At 38.1% G+C, this 26833-nt stretch overlaps 3 protein-coding genes across 9 annotated transcripts in view; 1 reads left to right on the top strand and 2 right to left on the bottom strand.

Moving 5' to 3' along the window:
- Positions 1–311: 311 nt before the first annotated feature.
- LOC136435213 (protein-serine O-palmitoleoyltransferase porcupine-like) lies at positions 312–7479 on the bottom strand. The gene is made up of 14 exons (XM_066428510.1): positions 7348–7479; positions 6667–6851; positions 5881–6043; positions 5387–5579; positions 5099–5142; positions 4736–4917; positions 4188–4294; positions 3639–3809; positions 3110–3210; positions 2891–2967; positions 2556–2619; positions 2112–2284; positions 1674–1781; positions 312–1206 (listed from the first exon to the last, which is right to left on the bottom strand). Exons 2-14 carry the CDS (start codon positions 6847–6849, stop codon positions 1108–1110), a joined length of 1665 nt encoding a protein of 554 aa, XP_066284607.1. The 5' UTR covers positions 6850–6851; positions 7348–7479; the 3' UTR covers positions 312–1107.
- Positions 7480–7700: 221 nt separating this feature from the next.
- LOC136435215 (small ribosomal subunit protein RACK1-like) lies at positions 7701–11647 on the top strand. Its single transcript, XM_066428512.1, has 8 exons — positions 7701–7978; positions 8195–8342; positions 8604–8816; positions 9106–9209; positions 9516–9675; positions 10144–10320; positions 10620–10701; positions 10881–11647. Exons 1-8 carry the CDS (start codon positions 7889–7891, stop codon positions 10924–10926), a joined length of 1020 nt encoding a protein of 339 aa, XP_066284609.1. The 5' UTR covers positions 7701–7888; the 3' UTR covers positions 10927–11647.
- Positions 11648–12781: 1134 nt separating this feature from the next.
- Positions 12782–26833, bottom strand: part of LOC136435212 (voltage-dependent calcium channel subunit alpha-2/delta-2-like) — a 100149-nt gene continuing 86097 nt past the window's right edge. For 3 of the 7 annotated variants that reach the window (XM_066428503.1, XM_066428502.1, XM_066428501.1), the window contains 26 exons: positions 26331–26405; positions 25729–25746; positions 25440–25469; positions 24206–24277; positions 23825–23896; positions 23474–23535; positions 21222–21289; positions 20860–20908; positions 20473–20567; positions 20184–20277; positions 19871–19945; positions 19504–19566; positions 19252–19355; positions 18099–18182; positions 17926–17987; positions 17553–17606; positions 17284–17355; positions 16882–16952; positions 16444–16525; positions 16101–16159; positions 15740–15766; positions 15401–15423; positions 15150–15279; positions 14913–15019; positions 14593–14669; positions 12782–14309 (listed from right to left, as the gene is read on the bottom strand). In XM_066428503.1, coding sequence (XP_066284600.1) covers positions 14199–14309; positions 14593–14669; positions 14913–15019; positions 15150–15279; positions 15401–15423; positions 15740–15766; positions 16101–16159; positions 16444–16525; positions 16882–16952; positions 17284–17355; positions 17553–17606; positions 17926–17987; positions 18099–18182; positions 19252–19355; positions 19504–19566; positions 19871–19945; positions 20184–20277; positions 20473–20567; positions 20860–20908; positions 21222–21289; positions 23474–23535; positions 23825–23896; positions 24206–24277; positions 25440–25469; positions 25729–25746; positions 26331–26405 — 1836 coding nt within the window. In that variant the 3' untranslated portion in view covers positions 12782–14198. The remainder of the gene's footprint in view (positions 14310–14592; positions 14670–14912; positions 15020–15149; positions 15280–15400; positions 15424–15739; positions 15767–16100; positions 16160–16443; positions 16526–16881; positions 16953–17283; positions 17356–17552; positions 17607–17925; positions 17988–18098; positions 18183–19251; positions 19356–19503; positions 19567–19870; positions 19946–20183; positions 20278–20472; positions 20568–20859; positions 20909–21221; positions 21290–23473; positions 23536–23824; positions 23897–24205; positions 24278–25439; positions 25470–25728; positions 25747–26330; positions 26406–26833) is intronic. The other 4 variants (XM_066428504.1, XM_066428505.1, XM_066428509.1 and 1 more) reach the window with 4 other exon arrangements.

Here is a 26833-nt window from a genome sequence, read left to right as displayed (position 1 = left end):
GTACGAGGTACAGAAAAGTACGGTCAGACAATCAGGCCAAAACATCATGCCTGCACAATGGACGACTGCAGTCATGCAGCACACGCCCACCGCTGTTCCCGCTCCTACTATGCTGGTCATGATCACACTCCCAAGCCTGCCAGGCAGTAGATGCACAAGGTCCCATACTAGTTACCGAAATGTGAATGGTAATCATTAAATTACCAAAAATACAGAACTTGTGTACAACAAATATCATCCAGGACTTGTACAGTATATAATCTAAGAAACATGTAAACAAAGTTATGTCAACTACTACCAGGCTTGTGGGACAGTGTTCAAAGAATTTTATTTTGCATGCAATAATGTAGAAAAGTGAAAATATTGAGAATAGCTTTTAAATAGTAGCTAAACATATATAAGCATAGGATTACATTTCTAGAAATATCAATTGGAAGTGAAACCAGTGTGGAAGACCAATTATCAGGTGGACTTTGTATTAAAGGTATGCTAACTAAATTACCATCAATAAATAATAATGAACTATGTCTTTTTTCTAATAAGCAAACACATCTTCAATCTATTTCTTGGCATGATTACATGTAAGTCTTCAAAATGGCTCTTTCTTTACAAGATATACTTTTGGGAATGTTGAAGCAATGATTTGTGCTGCATAAGTACATTCAACTACCTCTTCAAAATGGCTTTTCTGAGCACATAGATGATAAGTACATGAAAAGATCTCTAAGCTTAAACTGATAAGTTAAGGAATATAAAAAAAATGAAATTATCAAACTAGAGGGATATAGTGAAAAAATGTGGTGTGTTGAATTATCTACCAATCTATATGACTTAAAGAGCACAAAATGTTGACTGTTTTCCATCCATCCATTAATCCATCTAACTACATGTATAACCTACTTGTATGTATGTCTGTCAGTCTGTCTGTCTGTCCATTCATTCTTCATATATGTATACAATGGTCATGATTCTCTCAAGATCTCCAACAATAATGATTTCCAAGGATCATATCTAAAAACTTTGTAGTACAAAATACAATCTCCCCTCTGGGTATACATAAATATCAAACATGGCTGACTTGTATGTTAAGGCACAACAGTCCACAGTTTATATCAGTTTGTAGAAGACGAATGATCCCACAGCTACCCAGTGGCTGGCATAGTCTAACTGGGCCCACTTCTGCAGGGTGTGGCTCATGGTGTAACCCTGTAGAAACAGCAGCAAGGATGAAATTTGAAAAGAACCCCCACCTTAGCTGTGAATTCACTCTGGTGATAACACAAAATACATGTAGATACCTCTTACAAAAATGAATTGAAATGATCTATATTATAGTAAGTTAGTTAACCATCTTCCTAGATTAAGCAGCAAGCGAGCAATCCCAATTATGGTCAAATGACTACTTCCTGGTTAAGATTTTTCTGTCATCTGTTTATGAGGAATGAAGCCTGAATCGTCTAGCACATACCTGCATCCTTAATTGTCCTCTAGCAGTGAACATACATCTTGTACATGACAAACAGGGTAATGTGAATGTAAATACCATTGATTACTAGCACTCAGGTATGCAATGTAAATCTGGTGCTATCTGACACCCCAGAATTTGGCAGAAAGTGCTGCAGGATACATGTACATGTAGGTATGATAAAGCTGTTGATGTGATTAGTACTGACCTCCTCCTCCACCTCTGAGCTGCTATCAAACATGACCCCCAGGTAAGCCAGGTGGAACATGGCCAGCAGGCAGAAACACAGGTTTGTCAGGCCCACACAGACACACGTCTGAGGAAGCAATTAGAACACAGGGGTCTAGAACTCACACATACATGGTGATGCCATGTGACATTTTCTACAATAACATCATTTTGTAGACTCATGGAAAAAAAAAACTGGTAATGACAAAGTAAGTACACACAATGTGTGCATACTGGTCCATACTGTAACAAAAGCATATACAAGCTGGTCAGGATGCAATTTACTGGAGCAAATTAGAATGTACTGAACAATTTGCATCTGCTAAAGGAAACCACAGGTGGCTCATGCAACTGTCTCTACGGGCAGAATGCACCATTGAAACAATAAGAGAGAGGGAACTTTTAAGACTTCTTTTACCTTTGCATCTTCTATGCTGATGAGACTGCCCCAGTCTTGTTTCCAGAAGTCTCTCCTGAGCTGTAGCCTGACACAGCCTGCCCAGTTTGGTTGGTTCCTGTGCCCACAGTCTGGCTTACACCGCTTGGCAAGGATACAGGCACTGAAGATGTCAGCTAGTCTCTGTCGTAATACTGAAACAGGGGAAGTGTTAGTTACTGGAAAGATTGCCAAACCAGCAAGAACAAGATTTTTTTTCTCAAAATAGTCTCTTAGCATATTAACTGAGCTGTTTTGTATTGAGAACAATCTTACAACAACATTTCAACATATATTAACATGCACACAATTTGCTGTTCTACAGTCTGAAACTCACATGCAAGTTATTCTTACACAGTACAAAACAACGAAATCATACATATGTCACTATCTACTTGGACATAGAAATAAGCTATACACACATACCATGTTCTATATAACTGTAGAATCCAAGTGACAGTAGGACAGCTGCCAATTGGAAATTAAGGCCCTGGAAGTAGAAATACTACCTATGAATCACATTTCAATGGATCTGCTACAAACAATGGATCTCCATGGAGGTTGAGAAGATGAAAAAATGAAAATACCTATTACATATCTATGGCTACAGTTCTTCAGTTTTAAATTACAATGTAGTACAACATGTGGTAAACTCCATAAACTTCAGTACACATGCATATCTGAACGGTACATTTCCCACAAGACTTTTAAAACATGGAGAAGTTTCAAACTGTAAGTAAGTGTCAAACAGTTGAACTCACATGTAATATTGAACTTGCAGCATATGTCAGGATAATAGCAGGAAAGGCACCTAGTGGTTTTGCAGTTTTGAAGACATCTAAATAGAAAAACAAAGTCATAATGCATTATAATACTAAATTGCAATTCCTATCTAGTTCTTGGTCTATCTGAGCAACTTATATTAATCAAGATAATAATTGATTAATTAATAACTAAGAAAGAAAAAAAATGATGCTCACAGGTTTTGAGCCAGTGATGCATGGGTCTGTTCCAGTTGGTCACCACCTCCACTAGAGAGCGGGGCAGCTCGATGTAGTATGGACGGGCCACTCTCAGGTCCCTGAAATATACAAGCAATGGGTAGGGTGATTACACTGGCTACATTTATTTATTTGTTTGTTTGTATGGGTAAAAATGGGTAAACTGCAATTAGGCGTAACACACCAGTTTTGTACATTACGTAAAAGATGACTGTAAAGACCAGACTGTAAGGCTTGAGCCACTCACACCATGATGGACCCTTACTTTTTTTGGTAAGTGTAACCACAAGACCACCTTTGTTGAAGAGATTCATCAGTCACGTGTGATCACAAGTTACTAGAATATTCTTCAATCAGTGACTTTTAAGTAACAAGACACGTACCTCCAACTTTTTGATGTCTACTGTACATCTTGATCACGGAGTGACCTAGTCTCGCGAGAACACAAGTAGACCACCTTGCCATCACTTAAACCAAAACATGTAAGGCATTGACAAGAGTCACATACCATTTTACATCTTCTTCTTCGTCCTCTTCCTGGTCAGTCCCCTTCCCCTCCCTGGTGGTCCCCTTCTCCGTAACCCCCACCCCTGATGCCACACAGGTCATCTCCGACAGGTAACTGATGAAGTAGTGACTGAAGCGGAAGGACAGCGCATCACGGTACGCTGTAACCCACCTGCAGACAAACGTGAAGAAACATTGATAAGGACACTTCTTTTTCCTGAGTCTAACTTCTTGAGAGTAAATCATACACAGTTTTTTTTGTTTTACAAGCTAATATGAATCTTTGATTAGAATATTAATATCTCAGTATTGACTCAGCAGTTACACTTGAATTAGGATGTTACGTTTTATTCTCGGCCTCTATTTTGTACTTTTTTTGATAGTTGTTGTACCGTATGCAATCAATGCAATAAAGTTCTTCTTGAAGAATTTTATTTGACAGCTCCTCAGAAATAGAATAAAAAGATGAATCTTAATTTGACCCAAAAGATGTTTCACCACATAGGAATCTAAAGGAGACAGAACTGGGAAAATAGTAACATGGTCTTACTTGTTTATATCATGCCGTATTACCCAATAAGCCAAGCAGGTGGATATAGTAAGGCAAGTCAGGCATTGCAGGGTAGTCTTAAATCCTCGCACAAACCACTGAAGGGACTGTAAAAGATGGTTCAACTGGATCAAGTAATGTATCATATGTGGTACTATAACTCTGTTACATTTACTATGCTTCATAAACTCAACAAATTCTGAAACATGCAGCCATAGACGAAATCAATGAAACTATCCTTAGTGCAACACACAAGTTTTACACAATTGTAGGAGCAGGTGACCAACCACTGATATGTTACATGGTACACTGTTAGTTTCATAGTAACATGAGATTGAAAATAATAAGTATTACACAGGTTCCATGAAACTGGGTCTGTTCTATCAGAAAGGTTGCTGTGGTCAGAATATCTAAATGTTAAAAATAAATCTTAATAAAATGCCCCTACTGTATTTGAAGGCATAATGAAATGTAAACTACAACTGCTGTCAGGAAACATTCACTCCTATTACAGCTTTTTTTGCTACAAAAAGACTAGCATGACCTACTAGATTTCTTGACTTCAGAACTTGTAAGTAGTCGTTGTAACTGATCCAAGGTCCAAAGGCAGATGTCCCAAGGAAACAACAGTACCCAGAATACTCCAGGACACTGGGTGTGGCGTATATGACCCCACTGTCAAGGTCAAACCCCAGGGAAATAATCTTCATGGCCAGAATCATTTGAGCACCTGTAAAAAAACACAGAAAAGATGATGAAGAGATCAGGCAACATTGAAAGCTTCACAAACACAGCCACAAAAGAAATATTTTTACAACTTGAGAATTAAGTTTACAAGATAATTCTATAATAATTTCACCAGGTCCTAGCAAAATGATATTCATGTAAAAAAATAGAGCATAAAAAATTACCTCTGATCTTATGCCATTCTGTTGCCTCAACAATAAACAGCTCACTGTTTAAGAGAAGGAAAAACAATATATAATCTTGCCTGTACACAGTATGGGGATCAAAAAATGTAATAAGAACATCTAACCATAGAATATTGACCCTCCAACTTAACACAGTACTGATACTACTGTTAACACATCTGTGAATCAATACTACTTCATAGTTAGAAATCTTTTGATGTCCTTGCAGCAAATGCAGTATATATCTATTTCCTACATAGTTATGCCTAAGAACAAAAGTTACTATACCATGTCAATAGAAAAATAAGGGCCATGACAGAAGCAGCCACACCCCTCCACCTGGACCCTTGCATCAGGTGCAGCAACAGGTGGCCAGTGATGGCAAAGGTGACGATAAAGTACCAGTTATCTGGGAAAACCAGGTACAGTGCCAGCAGGCCTAGGCCTGTGGACATTAGATGTCTCGTCCAAGCAGAAGCACCTGGAAAATCCGATGGGAACAAGTGACATACTTGTGTTGAATGATGGCAGTAGTTTGTTGCTTTTTAAGGCTTTGAAACAAAATGAAATGATGTAAAGGGTATCATACATATCAGCAACACTGCACTGCCCAATGTACATTAGAAAGACATACATTTGCTTCAAAAGTTGCCCTCCAAGTATTCGCTTTGAAACATTTACTTGCACACCGCAGGCAAGATTACAAAGTAACACCAGCTTGAATTGTATGCACTCCTATGCACCATGTGTAGACACAAAACAGATGCAAAGTTGTTCTGCACCTTCTAATAGTCTGAATGTCAGGCAGAGCAGCAAGAGTGGACAGATCATGGTGAAGCCCTGTTGAAGGGTGGGGATGATACACAGGCTCCACAGCTCCTGTAGGTCCATGTGTGACAGGCCTCCACCACTGTCTGCTGCTTCCAGGTAATTTTCTCCATACATCTGAGGATGAAGAAGTTACAAGTACTTTAGATCATTGACAACACTAATGAACTTCTGTAAGAACTGTTCAAAGCTTGCATTCCGTAATACACCAGTTAATGTTACGCCGAATGGCGGTTATAGCGGCTATATTGATACAGATACAGATACAGATTCCACAATATGCCATCATGCTCAAGTCATAAGATGTATGTGCTCGTGACATGGGAAAAAAGACAAGAGGCACCTGGGAAATTGGTTTGAGCCAATTAGGATAAGGCTTAATCATCATTCACAATACATGAACCTGGAAATGCTATATTACTGTCATTCTAGAGTGGGTATATCACTAAAGCTGCTACACGTTGTGACGTTGGCGACATTGCTGCGGCCAAGCGGTTTGACAGAGCGCTTAACGAATTTCATCACTAGAAAATGATATTTTTACGATTTGTGTGGAAATGTTGTCTTAGTTATACTTTTACGTTTTGCACTATATTCTCATTATGAAGTCAAGAGTAAAACAAATCCAATTTAGGATGCAGCGAGGCCACCAACATGCCGCAGCTTCAGTGAGATACATGCTTTACTCTGCTACATGCTTTTGTTGAAAATGAAAGTGTTCAGAAAATAGCTTACGTCACCTCTTTCATATACTGCTGCATTTCGTAAGGATCCATGTCCTCTGGGTACCACTCAGCATCTTCTGGCATGTAGTAGTCCTCCCCTTCATACCCATCATAGTACTCCTGAATGTTGCCAACATCTGCATCCTCTGGGTACCAACCACCATCATGGCCTTGTGGAAACCAGTCTCCTTCATCCATACCTTAAACAATGGTAATTTTAAACCCTCTGAGCTTTGACCTTGAGCTTTTGCTCACATTTCAATCCTTAGCATGCACCCGTTATAACATGATCCCCTTTTATTTCAACACTTTAATCCCTATCCTCCACAAGGCATAGCAGCTAACGTCACACTCTAGAGAGTAGACTGTAGAGTGTCTATGCCTAAAAAAGAGACAATATACTTCTGATAAAAACGTGCCAGCAGATACAAGCGTTGTTGAAGGCAGCTGCTGGGCGTTAGCTCAAGGACGTACACGTAGACAGCTAAAAACAAAGGTGCTACACATCAAGATAAGAAATCCTGGGTGTACAGTTACCGCACAGATCCGGTTCTACCGGAAGCTAGGTCGCTGGCTGCAAGTTCAGCTATAAATTTTCAGGATCAAAGTGTTGCTGTTCTAAAACGAAATAATTTCGCTCAAACAACGATAGTATGCTGTTATCTTCTATGATACTGCTATAGCTAGAATTCTTACCTTCCTAACGGCTTGAAACTGACGTCAGAAGTGTCTTAAATAGCGTGATAATGATGATATTCTGAAAACCGGTTGGACCAAAACAAAACCAAATCCACTTTCTGCCATGTTTTACTTAAACCTAGGCCAGTCTATTATGCCGAAAGGAATGATTACTTTCCAAGCTACCTTGCACGTATCATCTATGACAAAATATCTTAAATTATGAAACTATATTGATGTAGAAATTAAGTTTATTTTTATTCCGCTTCTGTTAATTCAGTAAATTTGCAAATTTTCGGCAATTATCGTCCAATGTCCTCAGAAAAATGTACTCGCCCAGAGTTGACCCTTGAAGTCTGCGCGTGACCCTGCGCAGAAGGAGACATTTTGAAGGCGGGAAAATCGAACCTTTGCAGACGACGTTTTTTTAACCCCGTGGTGGCGAAAAGACCACAAAAGACGTTTCTCCGAAGAGAAGTTCAATTCAATTTTCCTAGCTGAAGTAACGACAAGTATCAAACTTAAGTGGGAGGCTGGCTGAACTTATTCAGTGAAGAATATGGCCCTGGTGCAGCGTATTTCCTTGTCGGAGGCACTGGCTACCGTCAAGCCCAACAGCGAGGTTTGGAGCTGTGCCTACAACCCACAGGTGACAAACTTTGTTCCACTTAAAAACATTCTCACCACTTTATATTCTTTGAAAAGAATCCAAGATGTAAGAATTTATTCGGAAGCGGTGAATAAAGTAGAATAAAAGTAAAGTTGGAATAAATGAAGTAATATCTAAAGTTGAACTTTCGAAGGTTTAAATCAGGAAAGAAAATCGTCACGTGCACTGAGCCTCCTTGTTGATCGTGTCTGTTAGGATGATAACTTTATAGCAGTGACCACCAGTACGGAAAACAAAATGCGCATCTGCAAAGAGAACACACAGAGTTTCCCCCACTCCTTTGACCTGGGAGGTGCTGGGACCTGCACAGACTTCTCCAGGGATGGAAGCAGAGTCGTTGCAGGTAAGGGTGCTCCTTTTCTGTTCTTCAAATCTTTGAAGGTATTTGATATATTGATTCTTTTCCATGCTTACCAGGCGGTAGAAATGAACATTTGTCATTAATGAATGAATGGATGGATGGATGGATGAACTTTTGATTATATTTTGTACTAACAGATTTTTTTACAAACATCTATGAAGGAGGGCTCTTTGTGAATACTACCCATCAAAATTGATAGGACTGCCACAAGTAATCAACTGAAGTTTTATTATTTCCATCCAGGCTCCACCTCTTCTGACATTCTCCTGGTCACAAACATAAATACTGAGGCTCCAGAGCCAGTCCAACTACAGGGCCATACCAGCACCATCCGTAATGTCCATTTCCACCCGTCTAACACCCTGCTGCTGTCCTCGGGCTGGAGTGATGGCATCTGTGTCTGGGATGTCAACACACAACAGATGACCAGGCAGGAGCTGCTCAAAGAACACTTTGGTAGGCTTATCTTATGTAAACCCGGAAGGATATGCCAACTCTAAAACAGACTTGCCTAAAACAGTATAAGGTCTGTGGGTAACTTTTGTTACCTTTGAACTTTCTGGTCACACAGTTCTTCTGTTGCAAACGAACAACAATTAATGCAGTTTTGTGATTTAAGGTATTTCAATACTTCCTGTGTATTGCCAAATGCAGTGGCTCCCTTTATTACATCTGAATTGCATTGGTTGAACTGCAAGCTCATTGTATCTTGCATGTTAGTATTCAATGTTAAAAATGTGTGCAGGAGAGGAAACCATCTACAAGACCAGCATGTCTGAGGATGGAAAGCTGCTGACAGCATGCTGCTCTGATGGTGTCACATATGTATTGGAGACAAACAACTTGAAGGTGTGAGTTATACAAGGCATAGGCATGATGTTGCTCTTGTGCTCCAGCTAGGGTTTTTAAATTGATTTGTGATATCTCTAGAGACAGCATATTACCAATCTCTAGTTTTATGTGTCAAATTGAGGCATTTAGAACAAGTACATGTACAGTGTATTTCTCTGCTTTTCTTTATTTTACTCAAGTATCAAGATACTGTTTTGATTTATAAAAAGAGTCCTGAGTTGGCTGCTGAAAGAAAGAGAAAAAAGCAATTTAATGAGGCCAACTTAGAAATAACTTTGGACAACAAAAACACCTTTTTTTCAGCTGGTGCGCACACTGAAATGGTCCGGCCCCACAGATGTGCAGGATGCCTCCATGCGCAGGACAGCTAACAGAGACATCCAGATCGCCACAGCCTCACATGATGGAACAGTCAAGGTGTGGGATCTAGGGACAGGGAAAGTCTTGCACATGTTCACTGTGGGTGAGTCCAATTTCCATGTTGAGTATAGAAACAAGTCGTGTTGATGTAATTAAGGTGTTTGGTCCAGAACCCAGAGGTCCCGGGTTCAAATCCCCTGACATGCCACTGACGTTGTGCCCTTGAGAAAGGCACTTAACATGTCTTTCCTCACTCCACCCAGGTGTAAAATGGGTACCTGATTTAGTATGGGTAGGTAAAAGGCAGTGGAAGGAGAGGGATGGGTTCTGCCTTCCAATACCATGCCCTAGACATAACGCACTGACCCTACGGCCTCTTACTTCATCAAGCTCATTGTTCTGTATGTGACACTGCTAGAATAAGTCATTGAGTGCAGTACCACGTTGTCATTGTCTCTGCCCAAAGGCAAATAGAAAAAAAATAAGTTGTAGGATTGCTTACTCCTAGCAGTGACATTCCTAATAGAAATTCAGCACCAAGGACAGACATAGGATGTTTTACTCCCTCCAGGCTATGAGGCCTCCCGAGTCCTGTACACGCCCGATGGCTCCAGGCTGTGTGTAGGTGGGAAGTCGGAACATATCCTGATTTATAATGTGGATGAGAACCCCATCAAGTCAGCATGGAAGCTGGCAGACCCCTGTGGATTTGGTGCCATCAAGTGTATGGACTTCTCCAGGATGTCAGGTATGTGAGCACAGTTGGACCAAACCTACCTTCTTAAATTCTGTATGTAGTAGCTTTACCAACAATTTTTGATGTAGCCCTTAAAGTTTTTAGATACACTTTGTCAATGCTGCTACCTAGGGCAAATGTTAAGTTTTGCAAAATACTGTTTATATGGTCCATAGTAATAAAGAAATGTAATGTGTTTTCTGCTTATAAATTAGAATTATGATAATTAATCTTATGATGCTACATTTTACAATGAGTTTGATTTAGATGTTGCTCTATGTTGATCAAGTTTTACCCTGGACTCTTTCCAGGCTCCAGGAGAATGGTGACAGGTCATGCAGACGCAACCCTTCGAGTGTGGAACTTGTATGGCATTGTGCAGGACAACTCCCTGTAAGTACATTGTTTTGAATGTACTCTAGGGAAAGATGTGTTCTATCAAGTAACTGTGTACCATTTGCTTCATTCAGATTCAAAGCAGGGTTGAGAATTTTACAACTGGAATATGCATGTTTCAGGTTTAAGTGCAGTTGTTTCATCACTGATACATATCATTTACTCTTCCATTCTAGGAGTGAATTTGCCTCTGTGATGGGTGACTACACAAGCAGACATTGAATTCAGTACCTGTCATGTTCTTCCAAGTTGAGTTGAGTTATATTGCCCTAGTTGGCTGTCATCCTAGGCCAATCAGTGTAAAAATGTAATATATCAAGGCCTGGTGAGCTAATCTAGCCTCTAGTCTTTTCTTGGTTACACCATTTTTAGCCTCTAGTCTTTTCTTTGTTACACCATTGATTCTTTAAAACTTCACGTTGCCAGTCAAATGTAATACACAATGCATAAACTGCAGGTTTGTTTTTTGTTTCCTTTCGTTCTTGTGATATGCAATATCCCTCAACAGGTAGGTGGGCATGCAATCAGATTCCGTCAAAAATTTGAAGTGTATTCTTTGTGCTGCTACTGAATTGTATTTATAGGGCTTTTCACTCATGGGTCTGTATACAAATAAAAAGGCTATGAGGTAGAATTCCATCCCTGTTTCTCCTAAAGTTCAAGTCAAAGACATTGAAAGGTGTAAGTAATCATAGAGCCCCATTCTACAGACAGTAAATTCAATTCAAAAATTCAATCTTTCTTCAAGAATTTATTGCCAACAATCAGTAAATCAACTCAAGTCTGGCAAAACTGGAAGATCAATCCATACCTAAAATTCTATGCTTGTTTCTAAAAAGTTCATACATTTGGTATTTTACACTTTTTTTTGTACAGCTATAGACATGTTTGTTCCAGAACTGTTCTGTAGAAAAATTTGCTTGTATACATGGTCTACAAATTGCTTGTCTTTGAGCCTGGTCATCTTCTGTTGATTTCATCACTACCATTTCCTAATCCTGCTATACTAGTTCAGAACTAGTTCGTGGAATCTGCTTGGCTCATTATGAGCACTAATAAGTACTGGTATGATACATTCTAATTTCTATCTTTGGGTAACACCAATTAAATGACTTGATTCTTAAAAAATATTTGTAACAGTAACAGTATCACTGAATGAAAAATAATCTCTGATATAAAAGAGGAACATGTAAAAGGCCTTTTCAAACATGATAAAATTGCCTTTACTATAGTTTATAAAGTTTGACCTCCATCTTAGTTTCAGTCATAAACTTTAGAAATAACACTACACTAAAGAAGACTAGTGAACCAAAAAGAGGTAAATATGCATCGTCATTTCTTTTTGTCAAATTAACAAGAAACAAGTAATGCAATTGGTGTTGCCCCGTTGTTTGAATATTGTACACTACCTTGAAGCTCGTCCTTATGCACAAATTCACTCAGTACAAACCAGCCATCTCTGAATGTACATAAAAAGTCTGCCATTATTTGAATCAATTATGCATTATGTCAAGCACCATCAACGCACTCAAAAATCAAGTCATAGATCATAGATCAGATCTTCATCAGGACAGCACACAGTAACACAGCTCTGACATCCAGAACACTTCAATCTAAAATTCATTACATCATTTTACCTCTTCCTAACTGTTATCTTGTAAGTCCATGCCTTTAAACCTAATCTAACCTTCATCAAGGATGATGATGCATTGGAAGCTCATTGCTATGATAAAGCATATTTCCAGTCATACTGTGTATAAGCCCAACACATAATGACATTTGCATTTCGACAACTCTACATACATTTTCACTACCTTCACTGCAGCACAGTCTAGGTTAAATATTAAGAAATATTCCATGTTATCTCCTCAATTTAGCTTTGAGAAGGTTAACCATATCTGATCAATCAATAAAGCTAATCTATCATTACCTATCAAGTGAAGACAGATCAAATTCTACATTGTGCATCTGTCAGGCACTTACATAGTCAAAATGCTTGTTCAAATATCATATCATAACATTAAAAATTGTGTGATGAAAATGCAGTGAAAGCTGCCGTTAACTCCAACTGAAGTTAGATGGTACAATTTAGCATTGTTCCTATGTGTTTTCAACAAAGACACCATATTGTTATGTCATTATAACACAAACAAACTTTCTGTTTATATATTACAAACTCTATAGACTATCAATTCAATACAAAAGAATACTTTCAAAATAAATACTTTGCATAGTTAGCAACTAAGAGAAACAACAACAACAAAATCTTTAAATCTCCTGCCAAATCTACTATGAGTAAAATATTATTGCTCTGAAATACCTTCACTCCTTTGTCAAAGCCCAGTCTATATTGCACATTCAAAGACTTAATATATGTGTTTTTCTCAGCAAGGAGAATTATCTTTAAGCTTTTGGTTTTAACCAAATGTTCATTCCAAACAAGAAAATTTTCAAACATGATCTTTTCTCACTTTTGTTTTCAGTCTGAGATATGAATCTAGGTCATTAACACTGATATCATACTGATATTGAATTTGCATACAGACCCTCCATAGATGTAATAGTAATTTTCACTGAACAGGTCATTTACAAAGGGAACATGGCAGGACATACCACTCAGATCCTTTTCATAATAACCTCTCCATCCCAGGGCCTGTAAATACTTGCCAATAGTGCTTTTGTTTGGCACAGTCAGTAGACAAAAAATAGACTGGCATATACTAGAGATTTAGTACATGTAGAGCAAAATATCTTTAGTATTAATATGTACATACAGCAGCAGTTGAAAAGTATGTAAGTTGTTTCAAAAGTGTATTCTTAACTGGATATAGAATTCTTTCTGTTATCATGAGAAGGTAACTTTTTACATTCTTGAAGCACAGAGCTATAGTCATACTGCATTCTACTTTGCAAGTAGTGTGATAATACTGAAATTCATTGAGTTGCTAGCTACCTCAGATACAGATATCTGCCATGTCACACTGTCGTTTCAATGAAAATTTTACAGCACCTGAAATACCTGTTGTTGACCAATCCTTTGGCAGGCACACTACAACTGTGCTCTGTCCAAATGTTGTTAGAAAGCACAGGCAAAAAAGAGGCCTGGTGTCAACCACAGAGTCCTGAGGTAGACATCCAGAATTCCTTATTGTCCTTAATAAGAGGCAACAATTCCAGGATTCTCTACTTTCACACTTGAAAAACCTTCTTTTTTTTGTTTCCTCTACATACAAAAAAGCTTGCTAGCTTAGCTTTCAGAAACACACATTTCTAGCAAAACTCAATCATCAGACATACATACATGATGCATTCCAAATCCCCTATTTCTGGCCTACTTATAAAATTATTTTCGATCTACTGATCAAAACTGTTTGTGTTAGTGAGGTCTACCTCTGGGAGGTAAAGAAGTCATAGTCTAAATCTTCTTGGAAGTAGGAATATTGCATTTGAAAGGCAACATTGATAGAAAAGTGGTAGTTCTTGGGTCTCTACTGTCATGTGGCACCAAACAGCTTCATGATGAAGAGGAGGAAGCTCAACTGGATACTTGTTGCAAACAGTGATGGTGCTGCCAAAGCTGCTGCCCCGCAGTGACTGGCGTCCTCCTGGATAAAGAAAAATAACTCTCACCATCATTTGATCTAGTAGTATCTAGTTTGTAAAAAACAAAATGTTATAGCCTGGAAGTTCACATTTCCTAGTACTGCTTCAAACAAACAAACAAACAAACGACCATAAAAGATGTTGATGACAATGTTTCTGACGACATTCTGTCTAGACATACTACACTGTCTTGTGAAAGTATTTTTTTGGCATTGTTTATACTCACTTTTTCCAACAGTGCTGAAAGACACCACTAATACAGATTACACAATGTCATGTACTTACATCTTTATGGTGGTCATAACACTTTTCTGGGCCTCTCCTGTACCTTGGTGTTACAGTGCACTGATCTGGATTATTTGGTAACAGTGTTAAGGTAATAACAACAACAGATATCATGATTGTATGTCATCAACTTAAAAAGGCCCCAGTTCCAGGGAAAATATCCAAATGATAAGTTTCATTACAATTTAGCCCTCCGTGATACTTGCAACTGTTGTCTTATCCCAGGACTTGGTTTGTCTCCACTGAAATGTCACAAGGAAGTGGACGGCACATAAAGCAAAATGACAGCAAAAGTATTCTGCCACAAAGTTGAAGGATATTCTTCTGTGGTTCCTGGATGACAGGTGTGTTGTTACAGCTGTTGCATAATGGATCAGCCACTACCAGCAGCAGGTTGCTGTACCTCAGCTGCCGTGCAGTCATTGTTCTGTAACACAGACAAAAGCACTAAAAATTAGTAAAATATACTCAAAACATCAAATGTCAGAATTGTCACATTTGATAAATGTGGAGTCAGCAAATCTATTGGAAAGGATACAAAAGAAGCCTGTATGTACCTGGAGCAGTTTCCACAGTCAGCAGACCAATAGAGTTGAACCTCTGGCCCAAGATAGTACTCATGCTGCAACCTGACACAGCTCACATTCTCATCTATGCTCCCCTCTTCCCCCAACTCCTCAGCCATGGCTAGGGGGAAATCAAGCAGTAAGAAAATTAAAAAGGAAAGGGCTGAAAATATCTTAATTTGTTGACTGCTTCAAATGTGATATCCTTTATTTCACCAAAATGCATTGTCATTTGTACTTACTTGAGCTTGTTGAGAACAGAATCCTATGGGATAGAAACAGACATACATGGTAAGAGTTAATCATAAAATCCAACATTGATCAAGAAGTCATGTATAATTATAACTCATTTGATAAGAAAGATAACCATTCATGACCTTGGTGCTGAAAGTATTTCACATCGAGATACTTTCCACCAGCTTAGACTTTAGAGAATATGATATAAGTTATTGAATATTCAAAATATTACTAGCCTGAAACATGCTGCAAATAAGAAGTAGAAGCAGTATGTATCATAATGGTCATAAAGTAATCATCTCAATAGCAACCAACAAAAGTAATTATAAGTCTAAACAAATTACCCATAGACATTCTGCTGTAGGTATGCCCTGCAAAGGAAGAGAAAAAAGAATGATGTATTCTTCATGGTATGGTAGATCTATCATGGGAATTACTCAAGGTTACATGAGCACAGAATCATCATTGTTTTTTATTGAACTGGGATACACTCCAATCAATGGGAATTCTTTAAAATCTTTGAGATGAAAAATAATTCAACAAGCTTTCCCACTCCATTACCACATGTTTTTCTACAGTACATTGTACAAGTAAATTGACCCTCAAGAAATGGTTGGAAGGAGAAACTTATTGCGAATAAGTAAAAGGAATGCTATGGACACTACGATTTGAGTTATTGACAGTGTGTACAGAAAAAGGGCAAACCATGCTGCATTGGTAGTCCACCACTGAAGGTTGAGAGCATCTGCAAGGTTCAGTCTTGGCTAAGGGGGTTACACATAATTTTACCTAGTTAGAAAAGAACCATGAATAGTAATTTGATCAATTGATTGATCTACTACCAAAGCTCATACTATTACACCATATCACTGCACTTGCTAGATTATGAAACAGGTATTTGCATCAATATAGAATATACGAAGTGCACAGTAACCATGATTACATGGTGGCTTCTAAAAAAGTATGAAATCCGCAATGCTTGGTGTACAACCCTATCTCATCTTTATCGATTGACACCATCATCTACAGGAGGCTCAGTTAAACTCACCACAAAAGATACCCTGGATCCTGCACTGGCAACTTTGGGTTGTTCTTTTTTACATGAGGCCTGAAAGTCATATGCCTCCTCCCTGTAACATAAGGTGTAATATATGTGAGATGTGATGATTTGTGACACGTTGATATGTCAGATGATACTCGTATCTTCTTTTATGGGACCAAAATCAATTTCAAGTGGTGCAGAACGTTGTGATCACAATAACTCATGGAAAATGAAGTGTCACTCTGCAGGATTGAAAAGCAATAAAACCTTGTATCTGTTGGGTAGTGAAAGTATAAAAATCATAGGTTTGGTGATGAAATCCTGATGTAAAGCCAAAATACGTCTTCATGTAGCTGTTTGCAAAGTTTTTTGGTACTTAGAGCACTTTATCAGATGTAGCAGCAACCAAATACAAAGGACTAACAAAACATGCATGTTACAAACCTCCTGTATACACTCCGATTGTACAACTCCCTCATCAGGTGCCCATCTACTTCACCAAAGAACCTGCCAACCTAAGACAAAGGGTAGAATACTTTATCATCCTAATGTCAAATACCCACAGAAAACTATGAGCCAAACTCATTCTACACTCTAGTAGTATAGGGGATAATTACCTTCCCAAAGATAATGGGATTGGAGACGCATGTGATGTCCTTAAAGTATACACATATTTGACTTATCAACAGTATTAAGATACAACATTATGAGACCCAAAAAGATTGCTTTACATACTTGATCTGTGGACCAGTACCAATAAAGAGATAGAATGACTGAGGAGACATGTGGTGAAGAAGAAAAGCAATGTAACATCTACAACACAGTTGTCTGTTGATCCTCACTTACATCTCCCACTTGTTCATCTTGATTAGTGGTGACAATGAACCCACCATCATCCAGCAGGACACAGAGGAGATTCTGGGGCAGAAAAACAGTTTGGTCATCCTGATAAAATGAACCTTTAGGCAGGTATTCCTGGCACTGAATCGACAGTCAAGTTGCTACAAATATTTTTTTCTAGAAAGGTAACATTTACGAGCAAATGCAGAATGTTTACCTTCACAAATATACTTAGCTATAAATGTCACTGACAGATGACGAGTATCAAGACTTACCTCACTATCTCTGCAACTCCTGCTAACATCTGAGCAGGATGGTCCCCCAGGACACTATATATAGTAAATGGGATAGCAATTTTACAGTTAGTAACTAAAAGTAAATGGAGCCAGACAGACACACACAACAGATATTGTCACCATCACACAGCATGGACATTGGCTACTGTCCTTTTTCACCATTTGTTTGTTACTTGTCATCAGAATCTTTGATGCAAAAATTGCCATTTGTGACACACTTACAGCTGCAGTCTGCATCATGTTGTAATGTGGGTACATAACAGCCATGCACCCCACAACCCTCTCCAAAGGACCCTTAAGTGAGAAGACTGCTTACAAAGAAAATATGCTTTCAAGAACATTAATTCTGTACCTGATCTGTGATGTGCAACATGGTGCCCAAAATGATTTCTGGGTCAAGCTTTACTCCAACAACTGTAAAAGGAAAAAGATGTAATTCAGTCAAGGCAGAAAGAAGCATTGTACTGATTGCAAATTATAGTACAATTTCATGAAATGAAGTAGATAATGAGATAATGGTGATACCTGCTGGTTTGATGCCGCCCATGTCGTTCAGAGTGACAGATGAGGTGGCCATGATGGTGTAATTCACTGGCCAGTTCTGGTGGTCTGGGGAGGGAATTAGTAAGTCTCTTCATTGGATCCCTATCTGTAGTGTAGTATTTAGACAGCATGAAAGGAGTCAGTCAACCCCAATCACACTTTCACTATTTCACTTGATTTTGCAGTCAACATAGATTGTGATATGACAACAATGAACTGTCCACTATATAAAGAACAAATGCTTGCCCTTCTGGACCTCATAGATGCAACATTTACATGACTGTATATAACAAGATTGGCAACATAAAAAGATGTTACCATGGCGACGGAGGTCTGTTAGTGCTTTTGTAGCTTATAGCCCACATGCAAATAAGGACATGCAGAGATTACAGCAGTTGATAACTTTCTCTATCAAATAACACATTGTTGTTCAAAGTTATCTTAGCAAAGAATGCTATTGTAGCATTTCCTCATAAATTAGGTAAATGAGGACCTCATTTGTATGATTTATGTTCGATAATGTTCACATTTACTTAATTTCCAAATGCTGCAAGAATGGAATTCCCATCATTAACCACAATGGGTTTAAAGTATGTTGTCATTAATCATGTAAATTAGGTATTCATTTGCATGATTCATATCTATCGATATTTCTCTATTTCTGAGTTACATATGTCATGTGTTTGAGAGTCCTATTATGGAATGCAACAGATTTATAAGCTAATCTCATTAATTAGCTCATTACATGCATGATTAGTATATGATTATGTAAATCATACATTAAGCTATCTATATACCAAAAATCATGAGGATCCATTTACCCCTTTTTGACTTATTCTCTCTCAAAATTTTAAAACAAAATCAGCTCCTGCAGTTCAAAAAAAGCCATAGGGGGCCCAAACATATATGACTTATTCTCTCTTTCAATAGCTATCTACTACTAATAAAACAAGACCTTCGCATTTTTAGAACACGAGATATCAAAATCGGAAGTCACACTGCAGTACCATAGAAAGTTGCTCAGAGTGCTTTGAATTAAGGTTAAACATCTCCAGTACTCCCAATCTATTCTTTTCTGGCCATTCATCACAATATAGCAATTCCTGTGAGTTGTCAAAATAACATTGCATCTTACAAGAATTGTAAGGCACTGAGTAGATGAAGTAATCATTGTCCAAAGATCTCCTGAAGAAGGTCTGCTGCCAAGTGTCCCTCCTGTCTTCAAAGTCTTGACATTCACTGGAGACAACAAAACACAGTTTCAGTATGGCTTTTCCAAAGGTGCTAAAGTCTTAATAGTTTAAAATGGGAATCTAAAGACTGTTCAACATGAAGGGACTGTAGAACAAAACCTGAACACTGGATAGTATCTAGATTTTTGTCTCACCTCTCTGGGAAGACCCTTGTGATTCCACCTTCTGTTGATACAAAAGTCGCCACGATGCCATCACTGTGGAAAAGCGAAAAACAATGACTGTGACTGTAAAGACCCAAACTGGGAAACAATTGTACAAAAACAAATATCATTGGGTAAAGTTAACTAAAACAATGTTGTGGAGGGAAATGTTAGGAAAAGGGATGAAAAATCGGGAGGTTCTATAAGTATGATCTTTTTAGCACCTTTCTTTTAATCAGATAAGAGTATTCAAAGAACAACAACTGTTTACAGAAGGGTACATGTTTACTTGTTGCTACTTTTTCCTATAACAGGTAGCACACAAAATAATTCAAGTATGCTATTGTTTAAAACATACCTTGAATTAAATCGAGCATTGCTACATGTAGCATTACATGCATTACCAGTAACACTGCATGAGTCAAGGTCTTGACTGCAAGCAAAACAAAAAAATCAACATACAGAACTAAGACATCACAATGACAGAAACAAACACCAAAATTATGTACAAAGTCGTGTACTTTGTATACAAAACAATTAACCACAGATTACAGTGACACCGTACAACGTACAAACAGAGTAACAAATGATTCAAAACAAAGAAGACGTGTATAAGCAGATACAACAAATCAAAGTGTCACATGTGTGTTGCAAACAGTTCTTCTTGTTACCTCTTGAAGTCTACAGCTTTGTTGTTCCAAAATTCTGCCAGGCTCTCGGTGACAACAGTGTCAAGTAACAAGTGCTTCAGCTTGGGCTCATTACCTGTCATCAACGTGGCAGAACAGTTGCAGTAATCAATGACCTACACAGTAACTGCAGTATCCATAATCTTCACTCAATTTTAAAAAGCAGTGAAATTAAAGAGAAATCTATTGAGCACATTCTAATACCACTTCTACAATGACAATAACGGCAGTTCATTAATGGAAACATTATACAAAGAAACCAGCCACTAACATTCAGTTGGGAAGTCAAAGCCACTCAGTTTTTCCAAGATGTCCTGCAGGAAGTCAGCATGGCTGGCATTTGTCAGGACATCATCACAGAACTGCCTGCAGACAACAGAATTATTAGACAAGTGAGCATTTCACAGACAGGCATAGATTCCTTCAATATTAGCTCAAGTTTTAAGTCTAAGTTATTGCTCTCGGGCACACAGAAGATACTGGGAGAAATTCAGTGCATTTCATTATTTCTACTTGTAACCATCATCAGATTCTTCTACTTCCAGGAAAACACATGCCATTGTAGAGAATTAAACATTCAAGTGCCTTAATTGAGGTGCTATTAATAGGAGACTGTGATGTGCAGTGGGTGTGAGGAAGGTGAAGTCTTAACACTTACCATGGTGCAATGAAGAGTGCAGAGCGCTGTGTTTGTAAGTAATCACGACCTGGATAAAAGACAGCCAACAGTACTGAAGTTTATGGAGACCAGAATTCCATTGCTGCATATCGAGTTCATGTGCAGAAATTTTTCAGCACCACAAGAAATCAGCAGAAATTTTATGAAGAATACACCCCCTGTAATCTAACTTACTTATAACGTACTGATAAAAATGGTCTGCCACAATGATTCTGATAGAGAATTATGAAACCAAGCATATGCATCACAAAATAGGCCTCATGAACATTCGCCGAACATGCTCTTCCCTTCCCTAGTTATTGGAGAGATTTTTTGAAGGCTTTTCTATAAGTACTCTCTACCTGTTGGTATGTCAATGTTCTCTACTTCTATCCTCTTCTGTCTATACTCTGGCAGCACCAATCCAAGGCTGCAAAGTTAAATTGAAAGTCATGATTAATTCACATTCTAAAATCTGGACATGGCTGAGAAAGTTACAAGGCTAAAGGGACTAATGAAATACAGTTTTGCCCTGGTTGAATATGTGGTAAAAAAACATTCTTTTGTCTGACATTCAGCTCAAATGTCATTGAATGCATGGTATTTTGAGCCCAACATGCATCTGCAATGCCAATACATTGTGCATATTTGAGAGGAATAGACCAGGACCTCCATTGGAGCAGATTTCTAGAATGTCCTTCTTTAACCTGGTTGCTTTCTACAATGTAGATCATTTCTGATCAGAAGTGTACAGAGAACATCAATAGGGATGCAATCCTAACTTTCAGAATTATGTTTTTTCTTCAAATTATACACACATTGAGGAAAAATAGCCTTGACATCAATAGATATGGGACATCAATGTCATGAAATTCTGCTGTTTGATTTAAAATCAATATCTGCAATCATTACCATTAAATGCACAAAGTCAAGGTAAAGCCTTGCAAAACAGGATCATATAACAACATTGTCTAACAAGTTCTTCCTTGATACACAGGAATTAACGTTGGGTACATCAACTCTATCATTGACATTAATAATCAGCATGTCCAGGCAACTATTGCTAGAAAAATGGTCTAAGATTGATATGACTAAGTCTTGAGTGGTAAAACCATATTGATAAAGGCACCGACATGTACAATATAGAAACATGTCCAGTTCTATGCTTTGTGAAATACAATAAATCTCTCAGAAATATCAAAAATACAAACTTTACTATAAGTTTGCACACACAGCACACACATGCACAAAAACCAGAGTGTGATCCCATGCAAGCAAATACACCTAAAATCCATTATATCAGTGAATACATTTACAAATTGTATCTATATATAGGGAGAGCGCAATGTAATCTGAAGTACTAGCTTCTCTGTCAAAACTATGTTTAATACATGTATATCTGTCCAATAAACATCTCTGAGTTACATCTTGGTTGATCTAGAGTGACAGCTGTACCATGAAGTTGGACTAAAGATGCTTCTCATTGTCAACATTTGTGTTTCAATAAGATAAGATCAAGATATGTGCTACATCTGATTCAGATAACAGTATTTATAAGAGCATCAGTCTGTTTTGCCTACAACTATGGGTGACAGACTTTGGTTAGAACTTATAGACACAGTTAAGGTGAGGTTCAGGCAGGGACCACAGACATTTATTTAGCAAGGGAATACATTGAGATGGACACAGTACATAAACTGATAATAGAACCTACTTATTTATTTTCCAAAACAAGCAAACATGGATTTAATGGGGACACACCACTACAGCAACGTCAGCATCAATGGGCTTGGCAAGGATAAAGTTCTACCAGGGTAAGAATCCAAAACAAAGTGAAAAGAAACTGTTAGGCTGAGATAGAATTGGGCTTTAATGCCACTACTTTTGGGATCAGAGTTTGGATTGTGTTCTTTGGGACATGAGAGGCTATTTCAGGAGGAGCCTTAGTCATGTATGATGAGAAAACTATGGGACACGACAGGTGATTTTAGACATGAAATCTTATACCATTATTCAGTGGTCCCTCCTGAAACAGCCTCAGCTCTGAGAGCAGGTTAAAGTCTAATGACTTGTGTACATACCTACATATCCCTCTTTGCCGTTGATGTTCATTGCAAATTAATGGCATTTTAAAATGGTAGAGATGAGAACAAAATACAAGTCAATTCTTTTAGCTCACCGTCTATTGGGGAGGGTCACCACGGACACTTCTCTTTTTTAGTTTATTATGCCAAACATGCAAGGGACTAAATCTAAGGGAACTGAGACATGCAGCAAATCACAGAGTTCACAGCTGACAATTTTTAGGAACAGGGATGCCAGTCGCAGCATCTCTACAGGGTAGCACTGTCTTAGAGGGGTGACAACAGTGGGGCCTATTCTGACAAGAATTTTGGGGCTAAAGGGAAGGGGTCATGGGCACACAACACTTCCACTGACGACACGTAGGTTGCCTACACCAGCCGGTTTCAGCCATGCACAGGGGACGCTGCCGGGGTCTGTGCCTTCACATCCTGGACAACACATATGCTGCAAAGGTACTGGGGAAAAATTACCAGGAGTTAGCTCAGGATTTCACCCATGCATTAGTGCAAGGCAAGCATAGACTGCCTACCTGAATATGGTGCTGTTCATGGGACCGTAGATGTATGTCCTGTTCACAAGGTCCACGTATCTCTGTGAACAGACAAGCATGCATGTCAAACAAACTACCTCATGCAAGACAACATTCTGACTAAAACACAGAAAATAGGATTATATGAATACTTGTCATGAGAGTTAAATTAGGACTACTTGTATTTCATTTCATTAAACTAATACATGTATCAGCTATTATCCGTACAATGGATACTTCTCTACCTGTTATTTTCTATGATCACACAACACTGAACCCTATGACCTAAAAATGTCTGTTACAACTAACTAGTGACTAACCTAGCCTTGCAATGAATACAAAATGTCTCACCTCATCTTGTGACCTGACAAAAGTCTCTATAGTCACTGCTCCTGAATCACGATCAATCATCTTTTTCCTAACCTGGAGGCATAGAATGAATTACAGGGAATCGCATTGATCCCAAAAATGTACTCATACATGTTCTAGGCTTTCTCTAAATTGTAAATATCTGAGTGAACTTTTTAGTATAGTTACAGAAAAGTTGTCTAAAAACATATCATCCTTGATTACAGTACAAATGCATGAAAATGACGATACATGCTGGTGGCATTATAGTAGGGCAGCCCACAAGAACAGAAAACAATACATTCAGGATCATATCAAAGCCTAAAGGTGTTGTGAAGAAGTAGTCCAGCTGCATAATGGCTTAAGATGTTCTCTCATACTCACGTCTTCCTTACTGGGATTGTCTGGTTCCACCTCAAGGAAATCAACATTAGGTGGTTCCGACAGGTAACCCAGCTGAAAAGAACAAATATGACCTATAAATTTTCTAAATACATGTTTTGTGTAGTTACATGGTTTTCTTTTTACAACAATCCTTTCTTGACCCTGGGAAGGGTACCTTGGTTGGGGCTGCACCCATCTTTCAGAAGGGACATAAAATGGGGATCCTGTGTTCAAAGAGGTGCCTCTGGCATGTTAAAGGAAAAGGGCTGAGATTGATTCCATGATCAATGTTCGATTTGTAAAATCTTGATCTATTATATAAATATTGGACAAAAATTTTGGCAAAGAGCCCCATGTTTGTAAATGAACTATGAAGCAGAAAAAAGATATTCAACAGAATCTCTTCTCCCTCCATCAGCTTTGATGAGTGTTGTTTCAGTTGACATTAATTATCACTACATCTATAATCCATGTTGGAAAAAAGGCTGGTGCAGAAGGTGTAAGGACAAAAGAACTGCTGACTTTCCTTGCACTGGCTTGTCTTAGACAAGATGGGTGCGAAGGAAGCAAGTTGTCCCTTTTTTTGAAAATAATTTTTTAATAATTGCTCCTATCAGACAAACACCACATGTGCTGTGTGCATACATACACTCGCATACACAAACATTGTCCATTTAAACTTGAAACACAGCAAACAAGGACTTTGGACTACTCCCAATCATTTCCCAAATACAGCACTAATAGTACTAGGTACAGTGAACATGTTGTGAAACTACTAAATGGCATAGACACACTGAATATAAAGTAAGTCTCAATCAAAGTTTCCATCCAAAAGCGGACATGATTAGTAAGACACTTCCAACTGTTAGTTGTGATTGGTAAGGTTGATCTGTATAATTCATTTAGAAATTAATTGAAATCAATAAGGTGTTAGTTGTTGGTGATTTGCATACACATAGAGGTCACAACAGTGTCACAACAACATCATTTGTTATCACAATTATTGATTATCAGGGAAGTTCAATCTATTACTTGTCAAATCAATACATATCAGTCAGCTGCTAGTCATTCATTAGATCATCTCACAGCAAAATCAATGATTATCACAATCTTAAGTGTTAGTTCAGATTTGTTAAACTGTGTTATTCCTGTGGAAATCAACTGAAATCAGTGAGGTGTCATCAGTTCCTGATTTGGTTAGATCATCACCACATCAAGGTCCAGGCAGACTCACCCTATACTCAAGCAGTGCTTTCTCAGAAAACTGAAAATGAATGCAAATGTGTAAAGCATGCAATGCACTATGCATTAAGATAAAACATAAATTTTAAAAGCGTTATGAAAATAAGCTGATGAAATGAAAAAGTTTCTTGAATGTGTGAAAGAAATATGATTACTGCAAACTGCGTTATTGTTTTCAACAGGCCGGATAAAATGCACAAGCTTGTTAAAACTAATTTGTGGGGCAAATAAATGGCTCAAAATTAATTAGTGAACTGAGACAACATTGCTGGAAAACTTACCGATGTATAAGTTTGCTCCTGTAACAACAAAAATGAACTACGACTGATGAGTTATGAAACTTGGGGCAACAAAACAGAACTATTCCATTTGGAGACAGGACAAAATGGAACATAGATAATACAGAAAAGGGTAATATCATAAGGATATCAAACAAGGTTTAATTACATGGACCTCTGTTCCATTGTTGATTTACAAGTTAATGCTGTTAGTTTTTACTCTCTTCAGTTAATTTTGTTTACTCTCTTCAGTTAATTTTGTTTACTCTTTTCAGTAGCTAGCCTTTATAAATTGATACTAATTTCTTTGTTAATGCTGTCCTTTCTAGCTCAGAACAGAGCTGGCTCAGAAGGACACATATCTAAATGCTGTTGACTCTATGTTTGTGCTGTATTTTATATAGCAACAACACATCTCCAATAAAACACACTTTGACCTTTAACTTCAATGAAATGTCATTAATTTAATGATTTAGTACAATCCTGCCATTCATCCTGTTCATCACAGCACACTACCACAGGCAGTCTTTTAAAACAATAAAATAAGACAAGTGGGCCACATTTCAGGATTATGTAATGTATCAATGTCAGGTGTGCACCCTCACCTGGCTTTTGAGACTGGGATGGAAGAGTATGTAGCCATTGGGGTTGATGGCAAAGGTATACCCAGTGGGTCCAACCTGCAAAACAGAAAGTCATCAGCATCCTAAAAAATTAGAAAAAATAGTAACTTTACCAATAAAAGGAATCCCTTGGAAAGGCATGTAATTCTGCACTCACACTTAGGTTTAGAAATTTTAATTTTGCATTTCAAATATTTGTTTGCTTGAATCACAAGCAAAAGACTGGGATATGCCTAGCAGCTATTTCCTATGTTCACAGGGCTTCTCCTTGGTGCTGAAAGTATGGCTGTAGTAACAATGGAGTTTTCCAATAATTCATGTGAACTCTCCAACACTACATTATTCTGTAGTATGACCAATGTGCTCCTCAGAGCCAGTTCTTGTGACCCAGACTGTCTGTACAAGTGTTAACCTATATTGCAAACAGTGCACATGACAAATCTGGAAGATGTATCAGTACCATTACTTTGAAGTTATGTTAATTG

This window comes from Branchiostoma lanceolatum, chromosome 5 (genome assembly GCF_035083965.1).
Source record: "Branchiostoma lanceolatum isolate klBraLanc5 chromosome 5, klBraLanc5.hap2, whole genome shotgun sequence".
Classification (NCBI taxonomy): Eukaryota; Metazoa; Chordata; class Leptocardii; order Amphioxiformes; family Branchiostomatidae; genus Branchiostoma; species Branchiostoma lanceolatum.
The sequence above is the reverse complement of the archived record's forward strand: the minus strand, read 5'-3'. Positions and strand labels throughout refer to the sequence as shown.